The sequence below is a fragment of the Vigna radiata genome, chromosome 5, assembly GCF_000741045.1.
Source record: "Vigna radiata var. radiata cultivar VC1973A chromosome 5, Vradiata_ver6, whole genome shotgun sequence".
NCBI lineage: Eukaryota > Viridiplantae > Streptophyta > Magnoliopsida > Fabales > Fabaceae > Vigna > Vigna radiata.
Window position 1 is genome coordinate 5,833,360 of NC_028355.1, and position 25,795 is coordinate 5,859,154.

General features: G+C 31.7%; 1 protein-coding gene and 1 pseudogene across 2 annotated transcripts; one reads left to right on the forward strand and one right to left on the reverse strand.

The window, feature by feature from the left end:
- Window positions 1-16,115: 16,115 nt before the first annotated feature.
- On the reverse strand, window positions 16,116-16,684 carry LOC106760243 (annotated as a pseudogene).
- Window positions 16,685-20,743: 4,059 nt separating this feature from the next.
- Window positions 20,744-25,382, forward strand: LOC106762690 (serine/threonine-protein kinase HT1). 2 transcript variants are annotated; one of them, XM_022780536.1, is made up of 4 exons: window positions 20,744-20,953; window positions 21,054-21,508; window positions 22,469-22,924; window positions 24,925-25,382. In XM_022780536.1, the coding sequence occupies exons 2-4, from the start codon at window positions 21,149-21,151 to the stop codon at window positions 25,186-25,188; spliced, it is 1,080 nt and encodes a 359-aa protein (XP_022636257.1). In that variant the 5' UTR covers window positions 20,744-20,953; window positions 21,054-21,148; the 3' UTR covers window positions 25,189-25,382. The 2 variants fall into 2 exon arrangements, with proteins under 2 accessions (XP_022636257.1, XP_022636256.1); XM_022780535.1 differs by having other exon boundaries at window positions 20,744-21,508.
- The last annotated feature ends 413 nt before the right edge of the window (window positions 25,383-25,795 follow it).

Here is a 25,795-nt window from a genome sequence, read left to right on the forward strand (position 1 = left end):
ATTTTTCATAAATAAAAACACAGTTGAATTACTTAAAAATACGAAAACCTAATTAAAACAAATCTGTATAAATAAACATCTTCAAATGAATTAAACCTAATAGGTAGAAGAACAACTAATAAGACGAAATTAAGATCAACAATATGTTATGTTTAGCTTGTAGGAATAGAAATTAAAATAACATTGAGTAAAAAAGAAAACAAATACTTAGTCATTAACCTTAACGTTTTGGTTATCCGAATTTTGTCTTGATCCAAAATTACCTTAATTATTTGAAATTTTGACATGTAAGTTATCTGTTAGAGAAATGTTAGTAGATGGTGAATGACATAAGTTATAATAATAACAATAATAAATAGTAACAGTTGTACCTCGTAACTTGTGAGGTTGATGAATAATAAGTGATTTCACATGGCAGTATTGAGAAGCACGTTGATGTGGTACACATATTGGTACTAGCTGACAAAAATTCCCTACCAAAGCTACCGTCAACTCCTTTTCACTTTTACCTTACGCACCAACCCATCAATAAGCTTATAATTTGGGTGTTAGATTTCTTAGGAAAGCTCTTTCTTCACTATCATCATCATCGTCATCATCAATAATTGATATCTCAACCATGTTTAACTACAAGCCAAGCTATGCATTATTAAGTACGGTCATCGCAAATAGTTTGTACCACCAAACCACGCTCAATTATTCAGTTTTGGCCATTTCTATTACTACCATTACTGCATGTGCTTCCATCATAATTAAAACCTTTCTTTCTTTCTTTCTTTCTTTCTATTCTACCACACAACACAACACAGCAACACACAACAAAATCATCCATATATATCAATTACCAGTTGTCATCACATTTCTTATTATTCCTTTCAACAAATTCAAATCATCCCATAAATATATATATTATTATCTGCCAGCTAATTAACACTTTCTATTTTCCATACCATATCAAATCATATTTATGCTTCTATCTTCATACCTAATTATCAAATCACGCGCTCTAGTTCCTACTTCCTATTCTTGCTTAATCTTAATTTTCCTTCTTTTCGTTAATTCAATCAAACCACCTTTCAATTGCTTCACAAGCTTTGGATAATAAAATAAAGACAAAACTTTATTCATCCCATAATCACAGCCACTAATTGCATAAAGCTCAGAGATATTATTAGACATTAATTTGATTACGCTAATTTTATTGCGTAAGCGACGTGGACCCTGTTAAAGATAAAAGTAAAATAGCCATTGACTAGACGAAGACAAACCACTTTAAAACTTATATAAAGATAAGGAATCTTTAGTTTATTAGAGTTCGATCTAATAATTTCTTATTCTTTTCACAACTTAAAAATATAGTATGAGTGCAAGTTAAAGACAATAATAAGAATACGACACTAAACAGATTGAAGATTAATTAAATGGATTACATGACTTTTGAGCTAAAATACTCACTTCAGATTAATTTTCTTACTTTTCTAAGCATAATCAATAGGTTGAGATATTTATAACTTGATAAATTCAATCCTTGTTAGATCATTAAATTATGTTGAGTTTATTTTTCCCGACCCAACTAATAATTTGAGTATAGGTTTCAACATAATTTAATCTTATATTAATTATATAAATAATATATAATCTTATATTAATTAGTGTTGTTTGAGATTTAAATGTATATTTTTGAACAATATTTACTAGTGTAGGATAGTAAATTGACGATCATATAATGATGCTTCTCTTAAACCCTCATTCATGTTTGATTGGTGACATTTGAAAACTTAATCAACTATATGATTATATTTGGATTATTGTTGTGTTTGGTTTACGATCATGATTCAAATATAATCATAATTGTATGTCGGTTTATATGTTGTGTTCAAGATGCACACACTTTACAATGTCTTGTCTATTCAATTTTTTTGTCATTGTTTCTCTCCTTTGTTATTACTTCTCTATTTTTTTAATTGTTATTTTTTATTTTTTGTAATATGAAGATCAATGTAAAATTTTGTTGAATTTTTTTGAAATATAAAATTTAGATATTAATTAATAGTAGAAAATAAGTCTCTTTCAATAGATAAGATCACACATTTGATTTTAAAAATAATATGTACATACATTTAGATAATACATACTTCCAATAATAATGATTATAGAACGTATATTTAGATTGAGATTGCATTAATTCGATAGATATAAGTGATGAGTATAAGAGAGAAATAAAATTACTTATACAATTTGCACATTATAATATCAAAGTAGTGTTGATGGGGTAAATTTTGGGTATCCTTATATTAATTATTTGAATGGGACAATATTGAATTCTACAAAAATCAGGAGCACGTTTCATGTGATGGGTTTCTAAAAAATTACATAAGTTAGATATGAGATGGTGAATTATTATATTTTCCAAGTGTGTGTCAGATTGTGTTGATCACCATGAAAGACCAATCGGAGGACATGATTCATGATGTTGTGGTAGAATCTTTTTCTCAAACTCATGTATATGAAACTATGTCTAGTGATGAAAAAACTCCCTTGTATTATAAATAAACTAAGTTCACGCAATTTGTTATAGTGACTTTTAGGTTGATAAATTTAGAGGTAATCAATGGATAAACTGATAAAAGCTTAAGAAAATACTTTGTTCGATGAGTATGAAGTATAAAAATATGTATGCATTTCTTAATGATTTCATATTATACAAGAAAGAATTAGATTGGTAGAAAATTTTCAAAAGTGTAAAGCATCACGTTACAAGCTAAAAGACAAATATAAAGATAATAGTCATGGGATGACGAATGATGTCCTCTTATGAATAGGGCATGCAGAGGAAATGTGACAAACTATTTCATTACGTAGTTGATTTTAAGTAATAGTATGATGAGTTTCCCTAATTTGGGAAAAAAATCTATAAAACTTAGACTTTGTTTGATTACTGATAAAATGAATTTGTTTGATAATTCAAGTACCTACCACAATTCATGACCTATTTTACAAGTTATTTATAACTTATCTCTTAGTTATGCATGAAAAATAATATATGTTGTTTATAATGTTCTTTGGCTCAAGATAACTAAGAAATGCAATAAATATTTATTCAAGTGTACTAAATGAGAATTAAATTATTGTGGAATGAGGGAATTGAAGTCTTTTATTGATTTGCTAATGAATTCATGTCATGTTATGTTGTACTATCAATTACATTTCTACATATAGGAACTTGTTTCTGTATAATGTTAAGAGTCATATAATATGTATTATATGTGAAGAAGACATTGCATATTAATCATTGGTATATGGAAAGAAGATAATATATCTTTAGGATAAGTGATTTTTAAAATGCCAGCATCCTTACTACAAATTGGAAAAAAGCTTGTAATGGACACTAGAGAATGAACATCCACTTTTCATGGTGTTCAGATTTATGAAAAGCTAAGTAACATATAACATGTATTTGAAAAATAAAAAAAGAAGTCATCTATGAAAGTATTTTGATGAAAAGGTCAATCTTATTTTATCTTTCATATGGGTGCAAGTTAGAAGTTAAACATTGTATAAATGTAACACATATAGAGAAATTTTTTGTTAGCTTAATTAATATACTTTTTAACTATAAAGAAAAAGACAAAAGATAGTGTAAATGTTTGTTTGGATTTGATTAAAATGAAGATACAAGAGGAGTTGGCACCAAGGGAGGTGAGTAAATACATATATTCTCCAAAAATATTACAATATGTCCAAACAAGAAAAAATAAAATTTTTATCAATGTTTAAAGTGGGTAAAAATATTATGAAGATCATCAAATGTTAAGAGTCTTGTATTTATGTTGGGTTTGAAGCTAATTAGCTTAAAATTTTATAATAGTCACATCTTGATGTAATAAATGTTTCATCTTATTTGTGAAATCTTATGAAAAAAAAGTTAGATATTTTAAGAAAGATGAGAATGTTAATAGTAATAAAACTTTAAAAAGAAAAATTGTTCAATATCAATTTTTATAAACTAAATAAAATATATTTCATAATGGTAATATTCTACTTGTTATTTGTTAAAATTGTGAATGAATTTTTTTACATTTTTTTAGGTCTTTATTTGATTTTAAACAAATAATGATTACACTATCATAATAATGTGAAATTTATTTATTTATTTATTTATTTTATTGTGGCCATTTCGTTTAAGTATTCATATAAAAAAAATTATTGAAAAGGATATTTGAATTCATAACATATATTTCTTTAAGTAAAATTTATATTTGTTTTTAGAAAAAAAATTTACTAAAAGAATGACTTTTAGTTAAATCATATTTCTTCAAATGGTGATTCCAACATTTATTTAAGTTCTATATATAGGTGTTATATTTGGTTACCTCTTGGAATAATAGGTTTTATATAGGATAAAGTACTTTGTGAGTATAGAGCTTGGCTTCCAAGTTAGTTATGTGGGGGTAAAATATCACTTGAAAGTTAATTATAATTCATACATCTCTAAATATCAAGCTTACATGAGTTTCATTAGATCTCATGTGAGGAATAAGGCTTTGTGATAGATTACTTAAATATTTGATTTCAAGCATTTTCTAATTACTGAATCCCTCAATCTTGAATGTAAGCAAAGAGTCTATTAGTCAAGTAAGAAAAATGTCTAATAATAGTGCACAATTCTCTAATCTTTATATGCAAAAGACTCATAACCACTCAAGCCATAAAGGCAAGAAGGATAGTTATCATAACTTAGGATTTAAGCTAAGAATGATCAAACAATGCATACATAAAATTTGGACTACAATCAATTAATGTATAACTGATGCATAGGGAAAATCTATAAATTTTATTCAGAAAAAAAAGGAAGCAACATAATGATTCAAAGTGATGTTTTGAACAACACCTTTGAATTAACTTGGTAAAACGTAGCTTGTAACTTAGGAACTTTGATGAACACATTGTTAATAATATTTATATAGCAAACATATTAAATTGTTGAAAAGAAATTAATCATGAGACTTAAATGAACAACTTAACATGTGATCATAAATTGTAAACACTAAAATTTAGAACTACATGTATACTTAAAAGAAATAGTTTTGATTACATGCTTGTATTGGAATTATAATGAAAGAGATGACAAATACATAAAATTTAACACATGATGATATATTATGTAAAACTTTATTATACGTGACAAGATAAATCAATTAATTAGTTCATTCCACTTTATTTATTATTTACAAAGCGAGTCATTCATCTTAATTATTTTAAAGTGAATTACAAAATGATTTACATAACTTAAAGTATACTAAAATAAAACACATAAGTAGAAAAGAGCATAAAAATTAGTAAATAGTAATTAATGATAACATAAAAGGAAACATATCAAAAAAAAAAAGATAATAAAACAAATTTTAAAAAAGAATAAAGTTGACTAATCAACAAGATAAGTTAATAAAGTCAAATTAATCAATGAAAAAAATAACACTTTTATAAATTGTTTGCGCTATATAAGTCAATAGATTAATTACCTAGATATGAATGACTTTAATATTTTTAATGTGAAACTAAAATTTAAAATTTATACATGGTATAGTTCAAATTAGCATAGTGCATTAAAATAGTACATTGATCTTCTGGATTGATTATGCATCTAAAATTTGCTTACAATTATGTCCATTGAATTTTGTAATAAATGCATTTTAAGAACATTTTTTAGTTTTATGAGTCTATTTTTTTATGATGATTTTGCAAATATATCAGCAAGTTAATATTTTACATGTATAAATTGTAATTTTATAATATTATCTGAATATGATTTTATTATAAAATAATGTTTTATTTTGATGTGTTTTATTGTTGTAGGAATGCTACTTTTGTAGATGTTACTGTAATTGATTCTTGATTCAAAAGAGTTGAGAAACAACTTCAAACTAATATGTATTAAATATGTTGTTGCTTCTTGTTAACTCATGGATTACATTTGTTTACAAATTTTTCATATATGTCTTTTAAGAATGAACACAGTAGAATTGTGATAATTATTTATTATACAATAGTCTTTAACATTTTGTCCTATCACATAATTAACTATTAAGCATATTATAATTAAAACATTTTACTAAAAACATCTTATTTGTTGATGGTAGAAAATTCATACCTATTAGGCCAATGCCAACTATCTTCCTTTTCCTTTTGTAGTTTTTGTTGACCATGGCTAATCCTTTTGTTGAAATAACATGCAAACTTTAGAAAATGGGATTTGAATTGAGTTTGGAAAACTTTTCGTAATTAGTGTTAGATGTTGTTGGCAGAAGTTAGATGGTTTGCTATCAATATTGAACACTTAAGGATTTCTAAAAACGTTTTGAAATAAAGCAAAAAGGTAGCAAAGATGAAAACTCATTTTTATACTGATTCACTCAAGCTACGTTCAATTCTCTTTTAAGCACTCTGAAAGAGTTCAACTAACTTTAATAAGTTACAATGAGTTTCACCACTCTTGGTTTTACAATAGCCAAATTGACTAAAATTGTTTAACTTTCCCTGAGTTACACAAACTAAATATTTTAAATCACTTCTAATTATCCAAAATCAACAAAGTATTTTTAAAACAAGTAAAGATGAAAAGCTCTCTTAGAGAGGATATTAATCAATACAAAGTAGATTTGAAAACACTTGTTACAAAGAGATTTTCTAAAAGTTAGACTACGCATTATCAAAGATAAAGAAATTTGGCCACGTAAGAATATGAGCAATTAATTCATTCTTGAAGTTGTTGTCGATCTCTTCTTCATTCAGTATTCTATTTATAGGAAACTTCGAAAAAGATTCGTGACTCTAGAGCATTGACTTTGGTAGAGTTATTGTAGCCTTTTGTACGTTATTAGATGCTATTGTGCTTTTGTAGTGATAAATTGTGTTGTTGAACGAATTAATCAGACAAAACACTGAAAAAACATTCTTAGAATGTCTTTGTATTTGTCGACGTTCTTTTGAATCAGCACAAAACTTTTGAATAAAACACTTTGTCCTTGAAAGATTTGCATAGATAAAAAGAAATTACAACAGATAAAAAGTATTATTCGTACATTGAATTTAAAATGTTAGATGTTTATTATAGTGTTTAGCATATTCTATATATTGTAGTGTTTATGGTTGTTTGTTCTTTTTATTGTTTGGATAATGTATTATGTTTAGGATATTTTGTTTTATTTATCCTTTGGTCTAATCTAAGATAAGTGGTGGTTGTCGTCACTTGAACCAAGGTTCAAGATAAGACTAAGGGGAATTGCACACTCAAGAGAGGCATACATGTAAGCAAAAAACTAATAATATTCAAAGTGTTCAACCCTTTAGAAGTGGTCTTACGGTTCCCCTATATAAGTAAGGGTATAGACCTATAGGGCAATACATTGCATAACTTAGAAGGTAAGGCACCTTAGGTTAGCCTATGAGATAGCTCCTTGCTCTCCAAGAGTAAAGAACACGTCCAAGAATTTTTAGAAGGTCTATAAGTCTTCCTTAAGAATCAATGTGCAAGGTCCTCATCTACACCAAACAAGATGACAATAATAAGTCAGGAGTGACCCTTGACTAAAGGACAATAAGCACATCAAACACTTTAAGAGGAGATTGTTGAAATTTTTTTTCACAAGGAAATATATTTTTTGAAATAGGAGTATGAAGCATGTTAATAATATAAACAAAACTAATAAAAGCTTCAACTTAAAATTTTCTAGGTGGTGGCTCTGATGGTTGTGAGGGTTGTTGAGTTGATTTTGTTGGTGGTTGTGATACCCATGTTGGTTGTTAAGGACGTAGTGGAGAATTATTTATGTTATGGTCAATTAGACGACATATCACTACAAAAAATAAGCATTACCACTGGTTAAAATTCGTCGGAAACATTAAAAATTTGTTGATAATAATTTTTTTGCAAGTTTTTCACAAACCTAAATTTCTCGATAAAAGTGCATTCGGTAATAATTATCGACATAAATTTATATCCGTCGGTTATTACAAAAGGAATAATTTATCAATTAATTTCATCAGTAAATATTGCGATTTAGTTCACCTTCTTCCTCCACTTTCCTTCTTCTTCTTTCTTTTAGTGTTCCATTTTTATTTATTTATGGATGGTGACTCTCTGTAGTGGGTTGCGACAATGTCACGCTTGTGAGACCTTATTGTAGGTTTCTACTTTCAAGCCCAAACCCACATGAAATCAAATCTGCTAAGTCACTATGGTTCTCCCTCATGCAGGGTAACAAAATAAATCCACCTAGCCCTATTATTGTTCACTGTCTAGTTTTTGCATTTTCAAGTGGTTGTGTGGAAGGAGTTTCATTGATGATGCGAATTTATTTCTAGCGTGCGAGCTGATGGTGTAGTTGTTGATTCTATAGTGTGCGAACTACTTCTAGTGGTGGAGATGCTGGTGGGTGATGCTCGAATAGTGATGAAGCTTATGGATATGCATTCATGTTGTGGCGCGATTTCGAGGTTCAACAGATTTGTGGTGGGTTCTATTTGCATCACGGTGGCTAAATGGTTACATGATGGAGGCTCTCCAACGAGTGCGTGGTGCATGATCTACTCACACTTTGTAGGTAAATGAAATATGTATTATCGATGAATTTACAAACTACTTTTTGCATCGGTAAAATCTGTCGATAATTCAAATTTATTGACAAATTTGTTTTCTTTAGTAAAATTTTTTTGGTAAATTCATGAAATTTATATGGATGCTACATTTTTTTTGATGCTCACTTTTGCTTAATTGGGTGTCATTCTTTTTTAAACAATTTTTCTTCTGACCAATTATGCAAGAAGTACATAAATAAGTCAAAAAAGAACAAAGTTAAAGCAACATGTTTTAAAAAATAGAATAAAGTTATATGTTTAATTCTGGATCCAACATTTTGTTAAATTTGATTCTCTTTGAAATCATTTTTTAATCTTTAGGCATATGGATTGTTCTAAAGTTGATACCTTCATTTTGTTGGTTGCCTACCGTTTCATCAAATAAAGCCTAATCTCTTCCAGCTTGGTTATAATGGGTTTACCTCTACATTAATCATGCACTATTGAAATATTCACTCATGTTGTTGTTAAATGTGTCACATGTTGCTTAACTTATAAATCTAGATCTAGACCAAAACCTATTTCAATGATTAAAAAAATGTGTTTAAGGTATCTAGATTTGAATAATGTGTTGGTAAGGAAGAAAGAGTACCTTGGGGGAATAACATAAGATATTTGTATCCCTCTAGACTAACGTTTTTAGTATTTAACATTTCTTTCTCCCAAACTTGGAGGTATGTACTTGTAGTAGCCTTTCACACGAGATTCTTCAATCTTTGACCACAAAATTTTTTCCTAAAATTTGCATACAATTGTTGCATGCAAAATTTTTGTTCTGCCACAAGTAAAAGTTCATGGATAACAAGTAGTAGACCCTATGGATAATAACATTGAATCAATCAACATAGACACATAAAAGCTAACATAAACATAAAAGCAAGAAGGAATACATTGGTTAGACATAAATGTGCATGAGCCACATACATCACGACCCTAAGGTCTTCAACAATTAATAAGTCCAAAAACCATGTCAATTTTTCTTTGTTTTCTACTTCTATAATAGCATAGGCCAATGGTAATATTTGGTCACTAGGATCCCAACCTACAAGAGTTAATAACTCTCCCTTATATTTTCCTTTCAAAAAGTATCCATCCAAACCAATAATAAGTCTACATGACACAAAAATATCCTTGCAAGCTTTGAAATAAATGTAAATTCTCTTGAATATTGCATCATTGCCCACGTTGTCCACTTTCACTTTCATTGTTCATCTAGGGTAGCATCTCAACAACTCATCTCATAAATTCTTTTGAAATGGTCACCACGTCCATTTTTCTTTGTTTTCTACTTCTATATAATAGCATAGGCCAATGGTAATATTTGGTCACTAGGATCCCAACCTACAAGAATTAATAACTCTCCCTTATATTTTCCTTTCAAAAAGTATCCATCCAAACCAATAATAAGTCTACATGACACAAAACTATCCTTGCAAGCTTTGAAATAAATGTAAATTCTCTTGAATATTGCATCATCCCTCACGTTGTCCACTTTCACTTTCATAGTTCATTTAGGGTAACATTTCAACAACTCATCTCATAAATTCTTTTGAAATAGTCTTTAAATGAATTGTCTACTTGGCCTGATGTCATTACCCTTGACCCTACGAGCTTTAAATATTGACACATTTGTATTCCATTTCCTGACAACTTTAATATGTATATCATTTATCTTTAAATTTGGATTTTCTTGTAATTATTTAAGATGTCACTCAACCACTTAGCATTTATTATATTAATGTTTACTTCTCTAGTGTAATTATGCATATCCATAATTTTTCTCAATTGCCAAGTATTACATAAGGCAAAATTTGCACAACAAGTTATCCATTGATGCATTCGTTGGGCCCCTATGCATTCAACTTTAACTCTCCATTTTTTAAAGAAGTTCAAATTTGTGCTAGCATGCACTACATAAGTTCTAACAGCTTCCTTAAATGGGTGTTTATATGTAAAACTTGTTCCCACTTCCCATTTATACTCTACCATAGATTCTAGCATAACAAATGTCCTAAATGGACCACAACTATATCTATCATCACTCTCACTGTCACTTTGATTGTCTTGTAGACTTACTAAATATTTGAAATGTTAATCATCAATAGACAACCCCATGCCATTTGATTTTGATTAGGTATGTCGATCATGGAGTGATTAATTATCTTTTTCATCAATGTCTTGTTTGTTTAAATTCACTTCAACTGTTTCCCTTCTACAATGTTCTATACATGACTAGAAACATTTACATGAACATCCATAAGTCCTACACCCACTCCACTCATATCATCCACTTAATCATCATCCTCACTTGCACTAACAAATTGAATATGAGTTTCACCCTCACCATGAACCTCCACTTCATCCTTCACCCAAACCTTAACTTTATCCTCACCTTGAATCTTCACTTCTTCGTCACCCATAACCTCTACTTCATCATCACCCTCACCTCCCACTTCATGTTCATTAGCATCCACAATTTATATCTTAGACTCATCGATGTGATGACCATCTTCATTGTTGTTTTTGTCAACTTCTAAAAATTTGCCAACATGACTACCATCTCCACTCTTTAAAGGGCCCTGACATTGGTCAAGAACTTCATTTAATTCCTTTTCTACAACCCCTGGATTATCCACACAATGGATCGCAAAGAAGTGAACTTTGTAACATCCTATTTTATAGCATAAAATCACTAAAATAAGAGTTACAAAGACAATAGTTATTAAGGAAAACTTCAAGTTTCTAAAGAAGAAGATTCTACACATGGAGAACAAAAACCTCTCTATGTTGTTGCTTCACCCTCAACCTCTTGCTGAAACAACTAGAAAGATATCCCTTCTTTATGCTCACACCATGTTGTTACCAATAAGGAGTATTGGTAAAACCTGAAGATGTGTTTTGATGATACTGCAACTTGTAGATTTTGGATACAGTAGGAAAATATTTAAAAAGCAACTTGTAGATTTTGAATGTAGTAGGAAAATATTGAAACATTGTAATTTTTACTGGTATAATCGATTATGGCCAAGGTATAATCGATTATCATATGTTTTTGTACTAGAATAATCAATTATCATGAAGCAATAATCGATTATCACAAGTCATACTTGAATAATCGATTATCACTTCATATAATCGATTATCCCTTTTTGAAAACTCTGTAACGGACTTAAATAATCGATTATCACTTACGATAATCGATTATTCATAGCAGTTGGGAGCTGACCTTTGGCATTCAGTGTACTTGGCTATATATTTGGATTTTGAGAATTCAGAAAGCAACGTTTTTGAACTGAGAAAGCTTATCAGAACACTGTGTGTCAGAGGAATGTTCTTAGAAAGCTTTTGTTCATCGTTCCCTTGCTTGGTCTTGTGAAAGGAGAGGCTCGTGTATCGTGTGTCGATAGTCGGAGCAGACTCTCTTCAAGTTAGCAAGGTACTCTGCCTGGTCTTGTGAAAGAAGAAGCTCACGAATCGTTGGTCGATTGTCGGAGCGGTTCTCTTCAAGTTGGTAGAGTGGTTCTCTTCGTTTTATATTTTGTTCATTATCTTGTAATTTGTAAAACTGTTTTTTTAGTGGAACTGTTAATCACTCTTTGTAGTGATTAACGACTGGACGTAGATTCTGTTGAATCGAACCAGTATAAAAATACTCATGTGATTTTTCTATTCCCTACACTCATTTTACTAAACGCATAACAACTGTTTGATTAATTTTCTGAAAGAAAATTATTTTTGCTAAAAAGGACCAATTTCGTTTTAACTGTGATCGAACACGCTTTTCGCTCTCTTTGTTTTAATTCTGTTGCGTTATACTCTTCGAAAATTACCCCCTCCGATACCAACACATGTAATTAAAGCGTAAATATTACACACCACAAATGAATCAAATAATCCTAAGCATACAATTCTAGACTAATTATCCGGATAAAAGTATTGATGTTGAGCTATGGTGGGTCATGCACTTGTGGTGGTCTCTACTGCTCTATAAAGTCATTGCCATTGAGTTTCACCTTACCACAAACAAGATTAGTCCATTAAAGCACCATTTTGCCAAATGGAGAAAGGCCTCTCAAACTAGGACCTCCTACTACTTTTGACCACATAATCCATTTCTTTACCTGAAATGGAACAATTATTGGAGTGTCAGGATAACCCCTAAGACTTAGATCCTACATCAACACCTATAATATAGGGCACCACCATGGAATCTCTCCATTAGAGTCATAGAATTACATCCAAACCAACACATCGTATTCATAAACTAAAACACATTCATTCTCATCAAAACTCATATTTAAATAAACATCATGCATGTTCCTCATGATCTTATTAACCAATCATTGTTTCATCACTTACATAATCTCACACATTAAACACATCAAAAAAGGCTTGGGTAAACTTAGTTAAAATTATGGTATTTTCACTCAGCCATCAGATCTACTCGCTCATCTAAAAGTGTCAGGTAATCCAATCTCCCAGTCGTTAGATCTGCTCGCGTAACAAAAACCCACTTGCTTAGACACCAAATATGCTCGCTCAACTAAAAGGGGCGGACAACACACTCGCCCAATGATCAATTCGCTCGCTCGGCGAGAAAACCACTAGAACTTATAGATTCAAAATCTCTTAAAAGTTGCCCAGCTACCATAGACTCGCTATGCGAATCCAAAAACAGTGGGCTTTGTTTGCCCAATGACCATACTCGCCCAACAAGTCTACAGAATTCTACAGAACAACAATTATGTAGAATCTAGACCTACCAACCTCAAAGTTTCTTACTTCAACCATACCTTCAATACATATACGAACTAAAGTTCTATTCTAGACCTTAGATGTAACTCACCAACAATATTTATGATTCAATTTAAGTACCACTATGATTATTTCACCATAATTTAGACTCACCAACCAAAAACCAACATTTAAAAGCTCACAACTCAATTATACACATTTATAATCACATTTTGGTAAACTAAGTGTTTAGAGAAGTTCTAAATGAACTAAAAGCATACCTTAAACCTTAGATTTCTTCATCCAACCCTTATCTCAAAATCTCACATATCCATACTCCCCCCTTTTAGACCAAAACTAGCCTATAACTTTACCTAGTTACTATTTTTCAATTCAACATCATATCTTTGGTTAACTAAGGTTTTAGACAAGTTTTAAATGACCTTAAAATAGATCTCAACCCTTAGTATCGCTCCTCTAGAAATATACCAAAACCCCAATTTAGACCACAAACTAACCTAATAACACCCCCCTTTAACCACTTTAAATTTTACCTCAACTTTATACCTAATTAAACTCTAAAACAACAACATCCAATGATTAAGCAAGTACCAATCCACAATCATTGATATCAACATTCACCAATAGGTAAATATTCACTCATCAAGATACAAACATCACTCAACAATAATCTCAATTTGTAATAGATTCAACTAAGCACACATCTCACACTCAACCAAACATAATTACATACTTCTTAACACAAAATTAAACAAATATTAGCTTCCCTTACCTTTTTAGAAGACCAACCCGTTCTAGAGAACCCTATACCACTTTTATAGCTCAAAGAGTTCTATTTGCACCTATAGACAACGAAATCATGATCAAGATATGTCGTTAGAACCACTAATAAGTAAAGAGCAAAACCCCACATGCATTGGAAAACGTGAAACCAGAGAAAAGAGTAGAAAATTGACTTACTTTGTTTGAGAAACTGATTGGGTAGAGTTGAAGATCTCACCGCGAGGATCACAGAGGCTATCTTCAATCTTCAAACAGATGAATTGAGTGCAAGAACCCCTAAAGAGAAGACATAAGACTCTAGAAAAGTGATTTCTAGAGAGATGATGTGTTTTAAAATAATGAAACTCGTTTACGATGAAATCATTTATTTTAAGACCTTTTAATATTAAAAGAATCGAGTCTTTCTAATTTTAAACCACTACCATTTCTAAAATATCACTTTTTAGGTCTTCACAAACTTCACCATAGTACTTGGTCACGTTGACCATATTAATTGCACCATTGCCATCATACAACTGTGCATCATATTTTCAATAGAATTAAACAAATCTTTAACTTCAATATATCCCAGTTCCTTAAGTGGACCTATGACTTTCAAAGTAACTCCATTTATTAGGATCACATGACCAATAACTCATTTTCTCACCAATATACTAAAATGATACATCCTTTTCCAAGGTCTCACTATGGTATACCACAACTTCGAATCTCTCATAAGATATCCCAAAACAATAATGTATGCAAGTCTATAAAATTAAAACATACTTTAACTTCAAGGGGACCATTTACACATTTAAAAATCTTAGAAAGAATGAGAGAGAACCCCAAAACTGACAACTGACACAAACAATTTAAAATTTTGAGACACTAAAATGTAATCCATTGATACAAACAACAACATTTTACTCAATCCACATCATGCCAAAAACATCAAAACACCAAAATGGGCAACAACAAAAAAATAACACGGTGCAACAAAATCCCTAAATCCTATAACAAAATACCAACCACAATACATATTGACAAACATAAATTAAGAAATCAAACTCACCTAGTCGATGATCAATCCCTTGGAATTTCAATAAATGATGTCTAGAATCTTCCACACCACACTCACCTCCATGCAATGTTGACAAAAAGTCTACACTCCCCCAAGTAAATGATTTTGTTGAAATCAGCCTTCAATTAAATAAATTAATTCCAAGTCACATAGTGCATGATGGGCTACGTAAGCAAAAATTAGATAACTCATTCAAACATAATCACTTTATACACTCTTTCGTTAACAATTTAGAGAGTGTCACAAAATAGGATAAATTGAACAAATTTACCATAATAGAAACCATATTGAACGCGTAAAAAAAATGATGATGATATTAAATAAAGTTGATGAAAATTGAGACCAAAATAGTATTTAATCTTAAAATAGGTATATTCTTCTTAACCTAACCGCGCTAAAGCTAACCTGGAAAGTAAAATGTCATTTAACACAAAAAAAAATTAACATTGTTGAATTAAAAGGACTGTATTTGTACTGTATGTGGCCAAATACCCCTCAGTCATTCTAACTACAACCTTTAATTCAATTACTTAAGACAATGACATTATACCATTTAACAGGTACCTAGTGTCAGATACCTTGTATCCAATAAGATGACTGTTGGATACTCTATGAATGGATCACCTAGCCGGACACCAAATACTAGGTACGGGATACTACGTTTCCTTCACCAAAGGCTGCATCTATTTTGATAACAACATTGCTCGTTAAGCTTGGATATCGCCTACCTTATATCTCCTCAGGGTTGCTAAGGACATTTGTGCGTTGGATTATATAGCTAAAAACAACTCCAATTTCTCATAGGTAAGTTGGCTATTGGATCTTTGGACCAATGGGCCAATTGTGACCTATTCGGGGGTGTTGCTCCCTCCACCACCCTAAGTGCTCCCTACACCTCCCCACTATTTTTTTTATTTCAAAAATACCCTACACCTCCCCATCACTTATTAAGATCCACAAACAGCACCAGCAGCAACTTAGACATGGCGCATTCTTCGTTTCCAATGGCAACAATTCTGAGATCGAATGGGTCGGGATGTCCCATGGAAGCCCTTAGAGATCCCCATTTTGACTTTGTCGAACCCTTTGCAAACTTAAGTTCATCCGGAGCTTCTTGAATAAAAGGTTTGATCATAGATGTATCCACTTCGTCAGTGAGGCTGAGACCAATGTTAAAAACCCAAACAGGCAATGCACCGATATCCTCAGAAAATTGGAGGCCCTCAAAATAGCCAAAACCATTGTTGGTCCAATAACTCAAAACGTCTCCAAAGTGACCAGGTTTCTCCTCCCATGCTCCCACGCTGTCTTTCCATCTGAATGCATTTCTCATATAACCTCCTTCAACGTAACATCCACCAGGGAATCTAAAAATTTGGACTTCAAAGCGGCCACCCTCTAAGCAAGGTCCTTTCGAAATTCATGACCCTTGAACGTGTCTAGTGACATAGCTGAAACTTGATCTAACCATAAAACTCCTTTCTTGCTTGTCGTTATTTGGAGACTTGCATTGTGATTAGTTGCCTTCGCTTCCAATACAGTCTCCAGTGGGTGGTAATGCTGAACAACTTGATTTGAGGATTGGAATTGAAGATTGGGTAGCTGAAGATGAATGTAAGTTAAAGATTGAAAAGGAAGAAAACAAGAAAGATATCATAAAAATGAGAAACATTGAATAAGAAGATGATAGTTTTTTTTTTTATAAAGGTGACGATGGTTTTCGTGTAAGCTTAAACGGATATCATAGTACGAATGTTGACATCTGTTTAAATATTATTAAACGGTAAAAATGGAAGGGAGAGTTGGAAGAAGAGGTGTGTGGTGGTGGAGGGAATAACACTCCCTCGGATGTGGACTCATGATCAACAAGATATGTCTATAAATATTATTTTTACATTATTTGATCAAATATTATCTTAAATATCAAAGGATATTGAGAAGACATCTCATCATCTAATAGAGAAAAAAAAAACCTGAAAGACAATTGCCGAATAATAAAAACTTCATTACTTGATAAAAGACTTTATATAATATGTTCGTTTGGACAATAACATATCCTTTTATTTTAACTTAAAAAAATTACTTTAAAATTAATAATAATAAAAATTCTAATTTTTTGTCATTTTCACAAACTGTAAATATATTTAACAATAAATATAATAAAAAAATTAGGTTTAATACCTCCCTTAATCCTCGTATTTGTGTGAAAATCTCAGTTCGGTCCTCAAGTTTTGAACCGTCTCAATTGGGTCATAATTTTTGTAAAAATGCACACATTTTACCCCAACCGTTAACTGATCTCAAACGGCGTTAAGTTTAGCTGACGTGGTATGCTGACATGTTGGCTTAATCCCTTCTTGGTCCTTGTATTTGTGTGAAAATCTTAGTTCGGTCCTCAAGTTTTGAACTGTCTCAATTGGGTCATAATTTTTGTACAAATGCACACATTTTACCCCAATCGTTAACTAATCTCAAACGACGTTAAGTTTAGCTGACGTGATAGTCAGAGGACATGCTGATGTGTATTATTTAATTATATGAATTATTTTTTAAAATAAGCAGTGTTTCACGTGGCACAATGCCTATTATTTAGTTTATTTGAATTAGGGATTTTATTCATCTCTCTGAGAATCAGGGATTTTACACTGATTATCTCGTCGGCTGAAAAAATAAAGTCACCGGAAAACTCGCGTAACCAGTGCAATCAGTCTCACAGCCTTTTCTGCAAATGAACCAACTTGGTAACCTATAGATTCATCACCAACCTTTAAGCTATTTATTCCACTTATAGCAGAAGATAACTATTGCACAGTCAGATCAGTTAGCGATTGGGGTAAAATGTGTGCATTTTTACAAAAATTATGACTCAATTGAGACAATTCAAAACTTGAGGACCGAACTGAGATTTTCACACAAATACGAGGACCAAGAAGGGATTAAGCCAACACGTCAGCATACCACGTCAGCTAAACTTAACGTCGTTTGAGATCAGTTAACGGTTGAGGTAAAATGTGTACATTTTTACAAAAATTATGGTCCAATTGAGACAGTTTAAAACTTGAGAATCAAATTGAGATTGACAGATAAATATGAGGACCAATGGAGATATTAAACAAAAAAAATTATTATTTTAAATTGTAAAAACGTATTTATATATGAAAATAGGAGACCCTTTTAATAAAGAGGCGAAGTAAAAGAAAAGGCATAGGTGCATGCAACAGCATTTACTACTGCTTTTAAAATAACTGAAGGTCATCGAAATGCGTAAAGAGAAGAAGAGGAGAGAGAGACCGTATACGGAAGAGGACCATACGGCTTGTCCGACACAGCCAACTGGTGGTCCCACTCCAACTCCTATATGGTGGGCCCCACATGTCCCTCCCAATCTTTCTGTTGTTGCATTTTTTATTCTTCTCCTCAACACCTCTTCCTAACCAGACATTATAGCCACTTATGTCCCTCAAACTGACCAACCTGCCCCTACATGCCTAGGACCAACCATAATGGATTATGGCCTTAAAATAATCTATTTATTATCTTTTTAATTTAACTTTCTATTTTTTCTTTTAATTACCTGTCATTCATTTCTTTGCACTTTCATCTTTTTTTTTCAAATCAAAGAAAAAAAAAGTTGAAACTCCACCACAAAATCTCATCATCATCAAATTATGGCCTCACTTTTATTTTCCCCAAAAAGATAATATCAATAACACATTTTAATAATTGCATTATTGAAAATGTGTTTCTATGCATTTTTTATTTAAATTTTTTTTTAATAGTTTAAGACTTGTTTATAATATAAACACGTCATTTGCAAAACAGATTTACAAAGGATTTTTTTAATATAAAATTTATTTGAGGAGGAGTTAAAAACAAAGCAATTAATAAAATACTAAAACTATGATAGTTTTGGTAGGACCAATAAAAAGTATTATTTGATATAAAATCTAAACGAAACATCGTAAATGATTAAGTGCATAATTTAAGAGTGTTGGTTTAATAATTAAAGACGTGAGGAGAGTTGGCTTAATAATTAAAGTGATGACGCATCTTTTATCTTCACTACTTTTGGGTTCAAAGCTAATCAATCATTCAATAAACTTAATTATCTCTTTAAATAAACTCATTTAAATGAAGGTTAGTGTAAAAAAAAAGTGTGTGGAATTATTTAGAGGGTTTCTATATATGAAGTAGTGCTGTATAAAAAGAACACAGATGTGATTATTTTGGTGTAAGTTTGAAAAGACAGAAAGATTTGTTTCTTGTGATGTGTGCGTAGAGAAGAGAGTACAAAGTAGAAACCACCACGTGGTGCGTGGGGAGTGGGGATTGCTTGGGTGGTACTATTACGGTCAGAGTGATCATTTGACTCGATTTACCATGTATTGTTTACGAGTCAATTCAGTCTAACTCATTTATTAGTGAATAAGAAAAATTTGAATACAGTTTGAGTACAGTTCGTTTCAAGGTAAAGATATTTTGACACCTAATTTTTAACAAATTTTTTATACCGAACATGTGTTATAAGTCAATTAGTCTTTGTGTTTCAATTTTTTTAAACATTAAACACACAAACCAATTGACTCATGACATGTGTCCGGTATTAAAAATTTGTTAGAATTTGGATGTCAAAATATCATTATCCATTATCCTTCGTTTTATGATGCATTGGTGAATAAATAAATTGACTTACTAATTTACTTAATTATAATTTTTTAAAATAAAAAAAAATTAAAAATTTTCTTTAATTTAAATTTAAACAAATTTACTCTCAAATACACTCTCATAAAATGTTTAATTAGTTTTAAAAATAAAAAAACTTAAATGATTATTTCAAACAAAAAATATAATAAATATTCTTTTATAAAATTAAAATTAAATTTTAATAAAATAAAAATAAATAAACAAATTAGTGAACTAATATAATTCACCACGAATTCCAAATTTAAATAAATTAAATTAAAATCTTACAGTATAAAAAAAATATAATTTTTTCAAATCCAATTTTTTTTTTTTTAAATCCAATTTTTTTTTTAAATCAAGTTGACTCGAGAGTTATAATTGATATTCATATCTATTGGTGACACAACATAGTGACAGAGATAAAGGGTAGGGTAAAGTAAAGGAGTGGAAGGTAAAAGCAAATGGCAAGAGTTGAGAATGTTGGAGAAAGAGAAGGATAAAAGAGGAAATGTAATACATAGGTGTCGCTGTCACAGAGACCCGGTTTGTCTCCTCGGAAGTGGATCTTCGCACGTTAGGAATACCTATGTAAAGAGACTAATGTACCCAACCCAACACAACACATATGCCTTCACTCCTCACCACCCCAACCCAACCCAAATTATCTCCACTGGGGTAACTACTATTACTTTCTTTTCTTTTTACAAAATATTTACAAAATTACCTATATATAGAAATCTTTAATGGACTAAAGATTCAAACTTGTGTGTGTGTGTAAGATATCAACTTTATCTTTACTCATTACATTGGTCTTTGTTTGTCTTGTTACTACCAACTATAACTATTTCTTCTCTCTCTCATTTGGTGCAGGCACTTGATTGGAAGTTGGAAATCAACAAAACTTAACTCTCTTTCTCTTTCTCTTTCTCTTTCTCTGCGCTACCTCTGGTTTAAATTTTGTTCTTTTCACTCAGGGAGTTTCTTCTCCTTCCTCCAGTTATCAGCTTCTGTAGGAGAGAGGGGAGGGACTGAATGGTGCGAAAAATTTATAATGCGGTTGCCTCATTTACCGTTTAAGCCATGATAATGAAGTTTTCCTCACTTGGGTGTTGTGCGAATTGGTGCATTTGTTTAGAGGTTTAGGCCGTTACTGGATCTGCATTTGGGGTGCCGGAGGCTTGGGAAAAGGTTGAACTTTGATGGTTTTGAGAGGTGGTAGGTGTGAGCCACATGAAGAACTTGAGGTGGCACAAGCAAATTTCCAACAGTGGCAAGTTGGGGAGAAGGCTTTCACTTGGGGAGTACAACCGCGCAGTGTCATGGTCTAAGTATCTGGTGTCTCCGGGGGCTGAGATAAAGGGAGAAGGAGAAGAAGAATGGAGTGCAGATATGTCTCAGTTGCTCATTGGATCCAAATTTGCCTCTGGCAGGCACAGCAGAATCTACAGAGGGGTTTACAAGCAAAAAGATGTGGCAATTAAGCTCGTTAGTCAACCGGAGGAGGATGAGGACTTGGCTGCTTTTCTTGAGAAGCAATTCACTTCTGAGGTTTCTTTGCTCCTTCGATTAGGCCACCCAAATATCATTACTGTAAGTTTATCTCTCTTCAACCATGTCTTTTCTATCGACATGGATTCATACAATGGGTTCATAGTCATGTTTTTTTTTTTGCATATTTTGTCAGAAGTTTGATCTCGGGGAGGATGTGTAAGAAATAACATGAACTGGTCAGAAGTCTCTTAAACTTCGTCACAAAATATCATGACTTTACCAAAAAAGTACTACAAAATGAAGTATTTTGTTTTCTTGATTTGTTGTTCTGTTCTTGTGTCTGTCTTATTATTAATATTGGCATAGAATACGAGAGATAATTCTCTTGCTTACGTTGTTAGGAATATTTATTGGTGCCTTTTGAGAGGAAGATGCTGGCCTTCATTCTTTGTCTAAATGTCCAATTCTCATTTATTCTTCACCTTTTGAGGATAGCTTTTTTACCCCTTTAATCTTTTCGGTGTTTCGCTGATAAGGTCGTTTTTGTCTTGCAATTCTAACTAGGCGTTGTGAATTTCGTGAAGGAACTAGAAAGAACAAAAAAAACAGTTATCTGCAAAATGAAGTAATGGATTAGTTGGAAAAGTGGTGCAATAGGCTTGCGCTTATGAAGTTAAAACTGCCAAAGGTGCTTTCCAATGCCTTAGTATATCGTTGCATTCCATTTATTGAAAAGTTGAAATTGAACATAAGAGCATAGGTTCGCCTTTGATTTAGGCTATTTCTTTAGCTAGTCATTTGATTACCCTCTCACCCCAATTATTCCAGAGTCTTGTGGTGGATCTTGTTGTTGATCAAGTATTGAGTTTTAGGAGCTCTGAGAGGCAAGTGTTTTAACTGATTAATGCTTTCTCTAGAAAGTTGATAATGGCCTAACTAATACAGAAAGCAATAAAAGCAGTCATTAATGCTTAGATTTACTCATTTTAAAGATTAGAGAATGTTTGAAATACAAGATTTCTGGTGCTGAATATAGAGACACTTTTATTGATGATGCAGTTTATTGCTGCTTGCAAGAAACCTCCTGTGTTTTGCATAATCACTGAATATTTGGCTGGAGGTTCACTGGGAAAATTCCTGCACCACCAGCAACCAGATATACTTCCACACAAACTTGTTCTGAAGTTAGCCCTTGACATTGCACGGGGGATGCAATATCTTCATTCTCAAGGGATTCTTCATAGGGATCTCAAATCAGAGAATCTCCTCTTGGGGGAAGACATGTGTGTAAAGGTAGCAGATTTTGGTATCTCATGCTTAGAATCTCAGTGTGGCAGTGCAAAAGGATTCACCGGAACATACCGTTGGATGGCGCCCGAAATGATCAAAGAAAAGCATCATACCAAGAAAGTAGATGTGTATAGTTTTGGCATAGTTCTATGGGAGCTTTTGACAGGAAAAACACCATTTGACAACATGACTCCAGAGCAGGCAGCATATGCAGTTTCCCACAAGGTTTGCATCAGAATTTACTTAAATTGTTTCACTCACACTCTTATTGTATCTCTTAAAGAAAATAAGTGCTCATTGCATTGACTTGTCTCATAATTAAACATCATATTTACCTAAAAAATTGGTGGTGTGCACATGTTGCCTTCTGTCTCAATGTTTCAGTTCTTAGTGGTATAATAGATTGCTTTATTAAAATCATTGAATGACTCTAGGCATATTCAATCACTAAATTTATACGTGAATCTGGTTAAATCAAGTGATGTTCTCTATCTGTTGTCAAAGGGGAAAACAACAGAATGCCTTACCAGATATTTTGTAAAGAAAAATACTAGTAAAACACTTTCAAACAGTATTTTCTGACACATTTTCTCATATAGATTGAAATTCATGTGGGTTCCATTTCTCATTTGATGAGTCTCGTTTTCAAATTAGTTGGACCCACAAGAACTTCATCCCGTGGAGAAGAACGTGCTAGAGAGAAAATGTGTTGGTAACACTGTTCATTGTTGTTAATTTCATGGATGCTGTTAAAGATCTAAATACAGTCAAGCGAGCTAGAACAAGAAAAAGAAAATAGTTAGAAAGAACTTGAGCACAGAAAAGAGCTTAGAAAGGAATGAAACTCCATCTCATCAAAGTAGATTTTGTCAATATATCATTATAATAGTACTATTGAGGATCTATTTCGCTCTCTATTATTCTAAAGTTGTTTTCTTACTGATCCTTTTAGTGGGAACAGTTAGCCATTGTATTATTTGTTTACACGTATATAACATGGGCATGCATGATTATTATCTATGTAACAAAAGTTTATCTTGTTCCTCATATTAAAATCTTTAATATCCACCTTTGTATGCATATATACATATATTTGTATGTTCGTTTTCACTATTTCCTTTAACACTGTCATGTCTCTATGCATTCTCTATGCATGCACTTGGCTATATAACCCCATTTTGATGGTTTATGTGCCCCGAATCTTTCTCAAGCGTGTTGGCGTGGTGGGCAACAATTATTCTCTGTATATGATCTTTACAGAACATGTGGTTGTGTTTGTGATATGATAGCCTTGTTTATCCAAGCTCATTTACAACATTGAATTACGATGATAACATTAGATTTTTCTTCATTTTGCCTGACATCTGCATGATGGTTACTTTTCCAACATTTAAGATATGGCATAGTGTTAGATACAACATTATTTATGAAAATCAATGATTGCTACCACCTCTGCTTCCCTGTCACATGCACACCACATCACAACAAGCTGCCACATAATTGACTCACTAATTGACACAGAAGCTTTTATTTTTTTTCTTTTTTTTTTCTCATTTTTCTGATATTGCTTCCAACCAATCACAGATGCACGAAACATATACATAGTCCATTCCAACTTTTCTCGTTCATTGTCTTTGCACATGCTTCACTATCCTAGAGATATTCTTTGAATCTAAAGAATGCTTAAAATATACATGCCATTAAGTAAAGGCGGTTTATGTTTGTACTGTTTTGCCTTTGATATGTTCCACGTACAGGACTCATGAAACTCAGCAATATAACTTCATATTTCATACATATGTTTTGGAAAATTTAACTTTTTATTTTATAGTTTTACAGTATCTACAAGTAAAATATCATGTTGAGTTGAATATGGTTTAAGGCAAATTGTTCAACAAACTATATATGTCTTAGATGATAATATAAAAATACTTTACACCATTAATATATATAAATTATCTAAGCTATGTTTGGATAATTTTTTTTTTTTCCAAAAACAAAGAAATGGAGTAACCCTTATGTAAACTAAAATCAACTTGGGTATAATGTTTTGTTAATTTGTCTAAAAAAGCTAACTTTTAACTTAAGCTAACCCTTAGGTTTGGTGGGGGGTTTTATAACTAAGAAAGGTTCTCTTATGGATTAAAACTTGCAAAGTTAAGTGGGGTTTTGTATATTTTGTATGAATGTTGAAACTGAGTTTGATGGATTTTTTGTGCATGTAGAATGCAAGACCACCATTGCCATGTGAGTGTCCTTGGGCATTTAGTGATCTGATCAATAGATGCTGGTCAAGCAACCCAGATAAGAGGCCTCATTTTGATGAGATAGTTTCCATTTTGGAGTTCTACACAGAATCGCTTGATCAGGATTCAGAGTTTTTGTCAACTTACAAACCAAGACCTAGTAGTAGTAATAGTAGTAACACCATTCTTGGGTGCCTCCCAAAATGCAATGCACGCCATAAATTTGGTGCCTGCAAAGCTTAGCATTACTAATGGATGCTATTATTTCTCAGTTGTGTGACTATCAAGAATTGTATTATATCAGAACCTATAGGAAGAAAAAAGTTTGTTCAATTAACAAATGCAATTCTCTTCCTCTTCAAGACTAAGTAAGAAAAGACTAAACATCTGTTCCATCCATTTCTATAGTAAAGATATATCAATTATTAATGGCTAAATGTATCTTCTTTTTTGACCATGGATTCTCTCTTTGATTTTTTTGGGGTTAGATGTGATGTTTAACCTTTCACCTAATGCATACAAGTTATAGTAAAAACTGAAAAATCGTGTTGTTCAAAAATGATTATGCATTGTTGTAAAACCTGAAAATCTGTGGACAACATGACAAAGGTGAGTCTGCATCAATTAGACCAACAACTACTTTGTTACGTGAGTCACCTATTCTTTTTCTCTCCACTAATTCTTCTTACAGATAGATGTGCTTTTTAACAAACTTTTTACTTTTAGTTAAAGTTCAATTTAAATTGCAAAACTTTAAGTGAAGTTTATGAAATGAGAAATAAGAATTTTTGGAGTTTTCAATAGTTTTTAACCAATAATAAAATATGTTTTTTTTTCGTCTCAAAATATT